The sequence below is a fragment of the Saccopteryx leptura genome, chromosome 5 (genome assembly GCF_036850995.1).
Source record: "Saccopteryx leptura isolate mSacLep1 chromosome 5, mSacLep1_pri_phased_curated, whole genome shotgun sequence".
NCBI lineage: Eukaryota > Metazoa > Chordata > Mammalia > Chiroptera > Emballonuridae > Saccopteryx > Saccopteryx leptura.
In genome coordinates, this window is record NC_089507.1 from 88,213,043 (window position 1) to 88,225,544 (window position 12,502).

At 39.5% G+C, this 12,502-nt stretch overlaps 1 protein-coding gene across 4 annotated transcripts in view; it reads left to right on the forward strand.

Annotated features, from left to right (window-relative positions):
* The window catches only part of TET2 (tet methylcytosine dioxygenase 2), a 138,690-nt gene that overhangs the window by 86,548 nt on the left and 39,640 nt on the right, over nucleotides 1-12,502 (forward strand). For 2 of the 4 annotated variants that reach the window (XM_066387052.1, XM_066387051.1), the window contains 4 exons: nucleotides 555-4,000; nucleotides 5,692-5,782; nucleotides 7,142-7,235; nucleotides 7,810-8,018. In XM_066387052.1, coding sequence (XP_066243149.1) covers nucleotides 601-4,000; nucleotides 5,692-5,782; nucleotides 7,142-7,235; nucleotides 7,810-8,018 — 3,794 coding nt within the window. In that variant the 5' untranslated portion in view covers nucleotides 555-600. Of the gene's footprint in view, nucleotides 1-554; nucleotides 4,001-5,691; nucleotides 5,783-7,141; nucleotides 7,236-7,809; nucleotides 8,019-8,242; nucleotides 8,365-12,502 lie in introns of those variants that run through there. The other 2 variants (XR_010751719.1, XM_066387053.1) reach the window with 2 other exon arrangements.

Here is a 12,502-nt window from a genome sequence, read left to right on the forward strand (position 1 = left end):
AACCTTCTCTCTGACAACAATTTGAAGGAGCCTCACTGAGGTGAGGACAGGCTGGGCTCGGGAGAAGCCCTTTAAAAAGCTACTGCAATCATAATGAAGCAAAATAAAGTAAACATGGCTACCAAGTGGCAGTGAAGAAAATTCAAGGAATATATAGGAAATGGAATTGATAGCTTACAGTGATTTGCTATGTCAGATGCTGGAGAACGCAGAAAGGAGGCAGCTTTTCTCTATTGTTCTCAGCATTTTGACGCAAAGAATTATTTGGGCAGGAAGTTGATCATATTTACTAATGCAGTTTGAAGTTCCCACGTTACCTGGTGATTTTGGCCACCTTTATTCTCTGTGACCATAAATATTTGACAATTGTTGGGAAGATGATAATAATCATTTGAGTAGCTACTGGTTGTCACTTTGAAACATGAAAATGAGTATCACAATTTGCTCTGTCTAGGAATTCCAATACTATTAGTGACATGATTATTCTCTCAAACGTATTATTAGTGTGAGGGATGTATTGATGCATTCTAATTTTCGGTTTCCATGCTCTTTAGAATTCACTCAGAGGGCAGCCTTGTGGATGGCCCCGAAGCAAGCCTGATGGAACAGGACAGAACCAGCCATGTGGAGGGCAACAGACTGAGTCCATTCCTGACACCATCTCCTTCTCCCATTGGCCAGACAGAACCTCTGGCTCTAAAGCTCCAGAATGGAAGCCCATTAGCAGAGAGACCTTATCCAGAAGTAAATGGAGACACCAAGTGGCAGTCTTTCCAAAGTTATTATGGAATACCCCACATGAAGGGAAGCCAGAACAGCCGTGTGAGTCCGGACTTTATACAAGAAGGCAGAGGGTATTCCAAGTGTTTGCAAAATGGAGGAATAAAACGCACAGTTAGTGAACCTTCTCTCTCTGGGCTCCATCAGAACAAGAAATTGAAACAAGACCAAAAGGCCAATGGTGAAAGAAGGAACTTCGGGGAAAGCCAAGAAAGAAATCCAAGCAAAGGCAGCAGTCAACCAAATGTCTCCTATTTGAATGATAAGAGAGAATCTGTGAGCTCTGTGGCCCCAGAAAATGCAGTTAAAGATTTCACCAGCTTTTCAACACATAATTCCAGTGGGTCTCAAAATCCAGAGCTTCAGATTCTGAATGAGCAGGAGGGGAAAAATGCTAACTACCATGACAAGAACATTGTATTACTTCTTACAAACAAGTCAGTGCTAATGCCTAATGGTGCTACAGTTTCTGCCTCTTCCATGGAAAACACACGTGGTGAACTCCTGGAAAAAACACTGTCTCCATATTATCCAGCCTGTGTTTCCATTGCGGTGCAGAAAACCACATCTCACATACATGCCATTAACAGTCAGGCTACTAATGAGTTGTCCTGTGAGATCACTCACCCATTGCATACCTCAGGGCAGATCAATTTCCCACAGACCTCCAACTCTGAGCTGCCTGCAGAGCCAGCTGCAGTGGTGACTGAGGCCTGTGGTGCTGATAACGTCAGTAAACCAGCTGCGATGCTAGGTAGCTGTTCCTTTCAGAAAGCAGAACAACGGAAATCAGTTTTCGAGATATGCCCATCTCCTGTTGAAAACAGTAACATCCAAGGAACCACAAAGCTAGTATCTGGTGAAGAATTCTGTTCAGGTTCCAGCAGCAATTTACAGGCTCCTGGTGGCAGCTCTGAACGGCATTTCAAGCAAAATGAAATGAATGGTGCTTACTTCAAGCAAACCTCAGTATTCACTAAGGATTCCTTTCCTGCCACTATCACACCACCACCATCACAATTGCTTCTTTCTCCCCCTCCTCCCCTTCCGGAGGTTTCTCAGCTTCCTTCAGAAGGAAAAAGCACTCTGAATGATGGCGTTTTGGAAGAACACCATCACTACCCCAACCAAAGTAATACAACCTTTTTAAGGGAAGTGAAAATAGAAGGTCAGCACAACGTCCCATCATCCCAGAGTCCTGATCTACCTACACATGTATCCAACCCATCTAAGACACTTCCAGAAAGGCTTCAGAATAATTGTGTTAACAAGAATGACATACGGACTCCAGGGACAATGACTGTACCTTTGTGTTCTGAGAAAGCAAGACAAATATCAGAACATCTCAAGCATAACCCACCAGTTCTTGGTAGCAGTGGAGTTCCACAGGACCACTGCCAGCAGTCGAGACACAAAGAGCGAGAGATTCTGAAGGCTCGAGATAAGGAACAAACACGAGATCTTGGACTCCCAACACAGCTCTGTCTGAAACCAGGGTGGATTGAATTGAAGGCCCCTCATTTCCACCAAGAAGAATCCCATCTGAAGTATAATAAAGCATCACCACGGTCAGTGCTTCAGTATCAATCCAACTCCTCCAATAAAATGACCTCCAAACAATACACTGGAAATTCCAATGTGCCGGGGGGGCTCCCAGGGCAGGCTTACATCCACAAAATGATGCAGCCAGAGCACAGGCCACAAAGGTACCAAGTTGAGATGAATCCAGGGCAGTCTCAAGGTACAGTGGACCAGCATCTCCAGTTCCGAAAACCCTCACTCCAGGTGCACTTCTCAAAGACGGACCCTTCCCCTGAAGCTCACACACAGTCACTGTGCACCCCCAGATTTCATGTTCAACAAAGACCAGATTCCCAAACTGAGAAACTCATGCCCTCATCGTTAAAGCAGCGTTTGAATCAACAGACTTCACACGCTGAACCATTCTCCAACTCACACCTTTTGCAACATAAGCCTCATAAGCAGGTGGCACAAACAGAAACAACCCAGAATTCACATCTCCCTCAAAACCAGCAGCAGCAACAAAAATTACACATGAAAAGTAAAGAACAGATGCCCCATACGTTTTCTCATCCCCAAGGCAACAGTGGTCAGCAAAGAGAAGGATCATTCTTTAGCCAGATTAAAGTGGAAGAATGCTTTCACGGTGAAAATCAGTATTCAAAATCAAGTGAGTTTCAGGCTCATAATACCCAAATGGGATCAGAGCACATACAGAATATGAGTAGTAGAAATTCCTCCTATGGTCAGATCTTGAAATTAAATGCAAGTAAAGTTGCTTGTTCAAACAGTACTCACCTGTTTTCAGAGAATACGGAACAGACTATAAATTCTGAACTTTTTACAGGAAACAAGACCCAAAACTTGCATCACATGCAATATTTTCCAAATAATGTGATCCCAAAGCAAGATGCTCTTCACAGGTGCTTTCAAGAACAAGAACAGAAGCCTCTACAAACTTCTGTTCTACAGGGATATAAAAGTAAAAACCAAGATACGTCCAGTCAGCAAGCGGCCCAGCTCGCTCAGCAAAGGTTCCTGATGCACAACCAAGCAAATGCTTACCCTGTGCCTGGACAAGGAGGAAGTCACATTCAGACTCCTCCCCAGAAGGACATTCAGAAGCATGCTGCTCTAAGGTGGCACCTCTTACAGAAGCAAGAACAGCAGCAAAACCAACAACTCCAAACCGAGTCTTGCCATAGTCAGGCACCCAGGCCAGTGAAGGTTGAACCTGGAACCAAGCCCCATGCCTGTATGCACCTCATGTCAGCACAGCCAGAAAACAAAACATGGAAAAAGATAACTAAACAAGAGGTTCCACATCCGAGCTGTGATAACATGCAGCAACGGAGCATTCTTGAGACCATGGAACAACATCTGAAGCAGTTTCAGGTCAAATCATTATTTGACCATAAGGCTCTTACTCTCAAATCACAGAAGCAAGTCAAAGTGGAAATGTCAGGGCCAGTCACGGTTTTAACTACACAAACCCCTGCTGCAGAACTCGATAGCCACACCCCAGCTCTAGAGCAGCAGACAATTCCTTCTTCAGAAAAGACACCAACCAAAAGAACAGCTGGTTCTGTTCTCAATAATTTTTTAGAGTCACCTTCCAAATTACTAGATACTCCTATAAAAAATTTATTGGATACACCTGTCAAGACTCAGTATGATTTCCCATCATGCAGATGTGTAGGTAAGTGCCAGAAATGTCCTGAGACACATGGTGTTTATCCAGAGTTTAGTAAATTTATCTTTAGAGATGGGATTTTCTTTTCTTTTTTTTTTAAATTTTTGAGTCTGGCAGCAATTTTTAAAGGCTCATAAAAACCTGAAGCTTACATTTCTTGTCTTTAAATTACAAATGCTTGTGCTGTGCAAGAGAGAATTTCACTTACATTTAGTTTTTCCAAAATGTTAAAACAATTGTGCATGCTTATTTTTTCTTGTGTTCAAACCTTTTAAAATATAGAGGTATCTGTTTTAGATTTTTCAATTTCTTTAACTCTTTTTATCTCATCTTCTGGAGAGACAGCCAGACAGCAAAAACATCTGTTAAAATGAAACAAATAACTGCCATATGCTAACTAATGTAGACGCTTTTAATACTTTTTAATTAGGGGAATGTTTTAGTAGTTTGACAAAGTTCATTTCTAGATGAGGGAGAATTTATCTTCAGTCTTGGTGAGTGGGGGCTGGGAGGTTCGTAATGCTGAAGTTCTGAATATTCACGAGGTTGCTCTTTCTCTGTTTTAAACATTTGAAATATTATATGATTTATATTCATTTTGATTCTGTTTTCTCTTTAAACTTTTTATCTTTTGGATAGAAATATGTAAATGTTATTTCCTTTTTATTTTTTTATTTTTGAAACAAGTGCCTTTGTTAAAATTCAAGTTTTGTGTGAGGTCTGTTGGAATAGGGAAACATTTTGCTGGTGGATGCAGATTCTATGCAGATGTATGTGGCGATCTTTAACTATAGCTACTCAGCTTAGATATTACACATTTGAAAAAACAAATGTTAAACTAATGTGACTACTGGTCCACTCACCCCGTGTTTTCCTCTTATAACGGGACACCCCACATTTTCTAGACAAATGGAGGGAGGGTGCCTACTGGCGCTTTGTGTGTGGTCAGTATTAGGTTGCCTCAATGGGCTAAAGTGCCACACATACCATAGATAATATTAGGTAAGTTATCTTCACTTTCAGCCCCTCCTCCTGTGACCCTACCCCTTTCCCCCCACTTTTCATCTGTGATAGTTTGTAGGTGGCTCTTCCTTTTACCTGACCCTCTCTCCAGTATCTTTTCTCTTCATAAATTATTCTGAAGTACATACATATATGGGTCTGGATTCAGTGTTTTTATTTTCAAGACAAAGTAATTTAATGTCATGGGGAGACGAGAGGAGAAGAAAAGGTATCTTGACCATATACTGAGCAGTCTCCCGGGGCTGAGATAAGACAGGGAATTTTATTGTTAATCTTTTAACATCCAAGTAGCAGGCAGGATTCTAGTTAGCTGTAAAAAAAAAATTCTCTTTAGTTTAAAAAATTGGATTGTAGTTGCTATTACATATAATATACTATAACTCCCACACTGTTTTCTTTGTTTAGTTCCCCGTGTTTGGTATAAAATAATTTCTCATACCATATCTGAAATGTAATTTAATACATTTTTATCCAACAATCAACATATACATATACTTAATTATTTCGCACATTTTCTAATAGATTACTCCATCACTTAACTCATTCGAAAGATAAAATGTGTAAAGTCACATTTAGGGCCCTTAATGTGCAGTTGGGGGATAAGCTTTGTGGATGTAGCCTTTATATTTAGTATAATTGAGGTCTAAAATAATAATCTTCTATTATCTCAACAGAGCAAATTATTGAAAAAGATGAAGGTCCTTTTTATACCCATCTAGGAGCAGGTCCTAATGTGGCAGCTATTAGAGAAATCATGGAAGAAAGGTAATTAACGCAAAGGCACAGGGCAGATTAACGTTTATCCTTTTGTATATGTCAGAATTTTTCCAGCTTTCACATACAAAGCAGTAAACAATTGTAAATTGAGTAATTATTAGGAGGCTTAGCTATTCCAGGGTTGCCAATACTACACACTGTGCTATTCACCAGAGTCACAATGTTTGACAGGACTAATAGTCTGTGAGCTGGCACGGGCTGCCCACTTTGACATGGATGCCAAAAAATCCAGGCATGAGCAAGAACCAGCCAGCCAGCCTGCCAGGCACTGGGTGCTGGCACTCACTGCAAAGGGAGGCCCCACTCTGGCTCTCCTACTTCGTGATAAAGTGTCACAGAGGAAGAGGGGGAAGTGTAGTATAAGAAAGAAAGCATTGAGTTAAATTCACCTAGAGTTGTAAAGGCATAGTTATCTTTAAGGAAGTTGTCCCTTAGTATGAGCAAAGGGCAAGTGTGATATACTGAATAGAAACAGAGATGTTCTGTTTATAGCTGCACTTTCTTTTTTCCTGTCAGTCACAGGTACGCAGGTATTTACCTGAATCTACACAGTTACTCCTGCATGTAGAAGACTCTTAAGAGCAAGATAATCAATGCAGAGAGACTTTCACATAGGTATCCACAGTCCTTGAGCTGTTTCTATGCTAGGGTGCCTTTTCTTTAAGAGGTAGGCAGTGTTGCCATCAAAATACTTTAGGAAACATTCTGAGCAGCAAGGATATATTCCACATAATTTTTGCCCCATTTCAAAATTATTAATTTCTAAATTAGCTAAAAAATTCACTAAAAAATCATTTAGTACATGTATTGACAAGTAATAAATAGTACCTTGGTCATAAGAGGAAATATCTATTTCTAGAACTATCCTATATTTTCAGAATTGCTGGATACTAGGTATTTGCCAGTTTCCTTTTTAAAAATGTGAGAGATTTTTGAGGAACAGTTCTAACTAAAATCTATTATGATTCCCTGTTTTAAAATAGTTAAATTTAGTAAAGGACAAAAATCAAATAGTATATATCTTAGAAGACTGAACTTAGCAAACTTAAAAAAGTCTTGTGCTTTATGAATTTATGTATAAAACTAAGCTTTCCCATTATTTCCACCCAACATATAATTTCAAAAGAGTTCATTATAATTATCAGTCAATTTTGATACTAAAGAAAAACAAGGCTTAAAGTCTGTTATCCAGTTTGCTTGACTTAGACCTATTTTTAAAAAAAATAAACCATTCATTTCTCAGGATGTGGTAATAGAATAAAATTATGCTCAAATGTTCAGTATTTTGGGTGCCTTTAGATTCATTTGCTAATTTTCTGTGTGTGTGTTTCTGTGGATTTCTTTAAGGTTTGGACAGAAGGGTAAAGCTATTAGGATTGAAAGAGTCATCTATACTGGTAAAGAAGGCAAAAGTTCTCAGGGATGTCCTATTGCCAAATGGGTAAGTGTGACTTGACGAGGCTTCTGGTCTACAGTTGAGTTTTTTGATTCATTCGTTTAACCCTGACATTTGGGATACCCAGATCAAAGAGTGATTTATACCAGTTAAAAGGAATATTCCTTATATTTATTTTATCATGTGTTGTCTCTTAAGAAAAAAAGACAAATTAGTTTTATAATCATGTACCAACCATATTTAATTGAAAGAACTGAATGGTGAGGTGAAGTTCCATTCAATTACCTGCTACATGTATAATTCTTCCTTTAAGTGCCTTCAGTTAATCTTTATGTTATCATTTATAAAAACCTTGAATTTTATGAAAAAGACATGCAAGCCTTCCCTCGAGAATGGCTTTAATTCAGGGGGCACTGCCCCTGCTGGACCCAGGGTAAACCCCCACTTTGTACATGGGCAGCAAATGGTAGGTTGCAGGTGGTGATAAATGTTGCCCTAACTGTGACCCAGACGTGAGAAAATATACATACATAAATCAATGCTGACATCTGCTGCAAGTGACCCTTGTTTTGTTTTGGTTGGGGTGGGGGGTGTCGGGGTGGAACGGTGACCTGCACAGGTGGTGCGCAGAAGCTGCAGTGAGGAGAAGCTACTGTGTTTGGTGCGGGAGCGAGCTGGCCACACCTGTGAGGCTGCAGTGATTGTGATTCTCATCCTGGTGTGGGAAGGAATCCCACTGCCTCTGGCTGACAAACTCTACTCGGAGCTCACCGAGACGCTGAGGAAATACGGCACACTCACCACCCGTCGCTGTTCTCTAAATGAAGAGTAAGTGACTGTTCTCTAAATGAAGAGTAAGTGAAGCCAGGGCCTTTCCTCTCCTTCCACTGACGGGAAAGCCTGGCCATTGGTTGGAGGGAAGAGAGTTGAACCTGTACTTTTACATTTATAAAACGGGGGTCAAAATGCCTGCTTCACAGTCATGCAGTAGGAGGTTATGTTTGCTAACGTGGGCAGCTTGAGGTGATTCCATTAGTATTTTGTACCTTCAGAAAAGGACCAGCTTGCCCAGCGCCTGTGCTCACATGAACTCAGTCATACCGTCAACTTGAAAATACTTGTGTGTCCACTTGCTGCAAATCACAACTCGTGTGTGTGCCTGGACATCACATTAGTAAGTACTGATACCACTTCTAAGTGGCAGTCTTTGAAACAGAAAGTATGTGCGGTGAGAAAATTTAGGATTCCCAGGTCAAGGACCTTAATTGTGTATACAGCAAACAAAATAAGGGGCCTGTAGAAGTTACAGGAAACCAAACTGATTTTGACTTCTGTTTAGTGTAGTTCATTATTTCAACAATAGTAATCACAATTGCTTCCATTTTTACTATGACTAAATAATTGAGAATTTAGTAGGTACAGGTATGCATTTTTTCCCAGGAACATAAATATTTGGAATGGAAGAGCAGGGTTTTACAGTTAAATATATTTAGTGTATCCAAGTGTTAGTATGTTTTTAGTTGTGCTCTTTGTTTGTTTTTAACCCCCTCCATTTGCAGGAAGTTGAAATCTTTTCTTGGAGAAAGCAAGTACAGATTATTATTCCTCCGCTGTGCTATTCTTGTATAACACTCAAAAATGATGGGATCATTCACCATGCTACCCTGAAATCCTACAGCACTGATTTTACTCACAACTGTTTCTAAAATAATTTTAATTTTACACTTATTCTTTTAGTCTCCTTTCTCTGTATCCACCAAACTGCACAGTAGTTCACAGAGCTTATGAAAATACTGTGCTGCGCCTTGTGACAACCCACTGTTAACCAAATTTGTTCTTTTTTTTTTTTTTTTTTTGTATTTTTCTGAAGTTGGAAACGGGGAGGCAGTCAGACAGACTCCCGCATGCGCCTGACCGGGATCCACCCGGCTTGCCCACCAGGGAGCGATGATCTGCCCATCTGGGGCGTCGCTCCATTGCAACCAGAGCCATTCAAGCACCTGAGGCAGAGGCCACAGAGCCATCCCCAGCGCCCGGGCCAACTTTGCTCCAATGGAGCCTTGGCTGTGGGAGGGGAAGAGAGAGACAGAGAGGAAGGAGAGCGGGAGGGGTGGAGAAGCAGATGGGCACTTCTGTGTGCCCTGGCCGGGAATCGAACCTGGGACTCCTGCACACCAGGCCGACGCTCTACTACTCAGCTAACCAGCCAGGGCCCAAATTTGTTCTTTTGCTTTTACTCTAACTGGTATGGTTTTACTAACATATCTAAAATAGTTTCTGTCTCTGGTCATGAAGGAGTGCAAATTAACTACAAGCGATCTTTTTAGAAAAGTTACGTTTTCTACATGAAGCTGTGACTTGGCTTTCTCTGGTAGTTATTTTGTATACCTCACTGCCATAAATCCACTTTTACAAATCCATAGTACAGTAGAAGGTAGAAGTTGCTGATTTCATAACACGTGACTCAGACTTATGCTGTTCTGCTTTAGGTGTAAAATACTGCTCAGTTTACCCTAACTTCCCTTGTTGTTCTTCATTTAAAAATATACTTAGGTGCCTTTATTAAAAAAATAAAAATGAGAGTTAAAGCCCCTTGAGCTAATTGTGGGTGATAGCATTTTTCTCAGGGATCAGTAACACTGCTTGTATTTTTAAAGCAGACTACCTCTTAGACTTGATGGCTTGAACTTCTAAACCACTGAGGAACTCGTGGAAATGGCAGTTATTTAAATTCATTGAAGTTTCATGCAACCTACATTTTACATTCTTTGTAATTGATTTAATTTTCATTAATAGTATATACATCTCTGGGATTTTTTTTCTCTTAAGGCTTTTCATTACTTCCTAGGAATGCCATTGCCTGAAATGGAATCTGACACATAGAAAGAAATTCTATGTTAAGAACTCTTCTAACGTGTGTTATTTTGCATTGGAAAATCAGAACAAAAATGGAGCCAGGGTCTAAGAAAAATTATATTTGGTCTTAATAGGAGGCAAGTCAAAACTATTAAAAGATGTACTTCCAATATTAAGTCATTTTAAAGGCCAATCTGTAAACTTGTGCTTATCTTTGCCTAGAATTTCAAGATGAAGATGAGTAATTATTTAGATGAAATTTTTAACTTTGGGCTATTTTCCAAATAGCAATTCTCCAAAAAAGGTACTTGAGAAACATGATTAAAATAGACACTTAAGCCCTGGCTGGACAGCTCGGCGGGTTAGAGCATCATCCCGAAACGCAGAGGTTGCAGGTTTAATCCCTGATCTGGGCACACACAGGAACAGAACGATATTTCTGTCTCTTTATCCCTTCCTCTCTTCCTCTCTTCCTCTCTTGCTAAAATCAATAAATAAACATTAAAAAAAATAGACACTTAACCAATGGCAACAAAGACTTTACTCAGATATACTTTTGAAGTTTTTTCTAACCCATAAAATAATTTTTATGTCTGGCAGGAGTTAAAATCATGACTTTTTTGCCAAGAACATAGGATAATATCAAATTGGAGCTGCTGACTAAGTTTAATGTTCAAAGCTGTGTGAGCCTCATCACTGACTTCTTACAAAGCCCGGTGCCCACATGCACCATAACCACCCACTGTGAGTCCAGGAAAGAACTCTGAGAGCAGCTTTCAGTGGGTAGTCAAAAATGGATTTTTACATTTTCTTTGAGCCAAACCAGCTGTTTCTCCTTTAAATATTTCCCTTTGAGATTTCCATTTTATGACTAAGCCTAACCAATATTTTTTTGGCAAGTAACTGTTGTGGGAGTATATCTGTCATTATAAAAAAGTAAAGCCAGAAATGCCTTCTGCCATGCTGGGTGATTTTTTCTTTTTTACGGTTTTTATTTATTGATTTTTAGAGGGGGAGGGTAGAGTAGCAGGAAGCATTAACTCATAGTAAAAAATAATAATTCTAAAATTTGCCTGGAAACCAAAGGCCCCCAATATTCAAAGCCATTTTGAGAGAAAAAAAAAACAAAGCAGAATCATACTTCCTGAATTCAAACAATATTAGAAAGCTATAGCAATCAAAACAGTATGGGAGTAGCATCAAAACAGACACATAGAAATACAGAGCCCCAAAATAAACCCATGCAAATATGGTCAGTTAATTTTGACAGAGGAGCTAGACTATACAATATGGGGAAAGGCAGTCTCTTTAATAAATGGTAACAGGAAAACTGGTTTTCTCATGCAGAAGAATGAAACTGAACTCCTCTCTTGCATCATGCACAAATCAACTCAAAATGGATTATAATCTTGAACATATAACCAGAAACTACATAAAACTCCTTGGAAAAAAAACAAAGGAGGTGTGGAGAAGAAACTTTCCTCTACCCATCTGGTTCTTCCAGCTTATCTACTAATTAAATCAACATGAGACAGATTAACAAGAGTAAATAACCAAGTATAATTACATGTGGACATAAGGCTACACCACATACATGAGTCAGAAACCTCACATGCTCGAGAGACTCAGAGACAGAAAGGGAAAATGAGATGTATATAATATTCTGAATTATGCCCCTTTGGATTTCAGAAGGGAGGAAGGTCATTTGCAGACTGGACATTAGGAAGAAGAGATATTCGATAATTAGAAGTTAGCCTTGCCCTGTAGATAAGTCATAAAAATTATTTCTGGTGATAGTCTTATACACAAGTCCCCTAAATACATTTTTTAAAGGAGAGGTACACAAGTTTCTTGTAAGCCCAAAGGGCCTCTGCAGCCTTTCAAAATAATTCACCTGCCAAAGTGGCACATCTCAGGGAGGCCTGGACTGCACTCCTTCAGGAGTAAACTTTTTGGCATTCAGTGATTTTTTATTTTGGCAACAAAAGCAAAATAAAAAAGTGTGACCACATCAAATTACAAAGGTTTTGCACAGCAAAGGAAACTATCAATAAAATGTAAAGGAAACCTATGGAATGTGAGAAAATATTTGCAAATCACATTTCCAACAAGAGGTTAATATCCAAAATATACAAAGAACTCACAGAACTCAATAGCTGGAAAAAATACATTAATTTGGGCAAAGGACCTAAATAAACACTTTTATATAAAAAACATACAAATGGTCAACAGGTACATGAATGCTGCTGCTCCTCATCACTGGTCATCAGAGAAATGCTAGTCTAAACCACAATGCTCTATCTCTTCACACTTGTTAGGATGTCTATTATCAAAAAAAACGAGAGATAGCAAATACTGGCAAGAATGTGGAGAAAAGGGACCTGGTACACTCTTTTGGGGAATGTAAACTGGTAGAGCCACTATGAAAAACGTATGGAGAGTCCTCAAAAAATTAA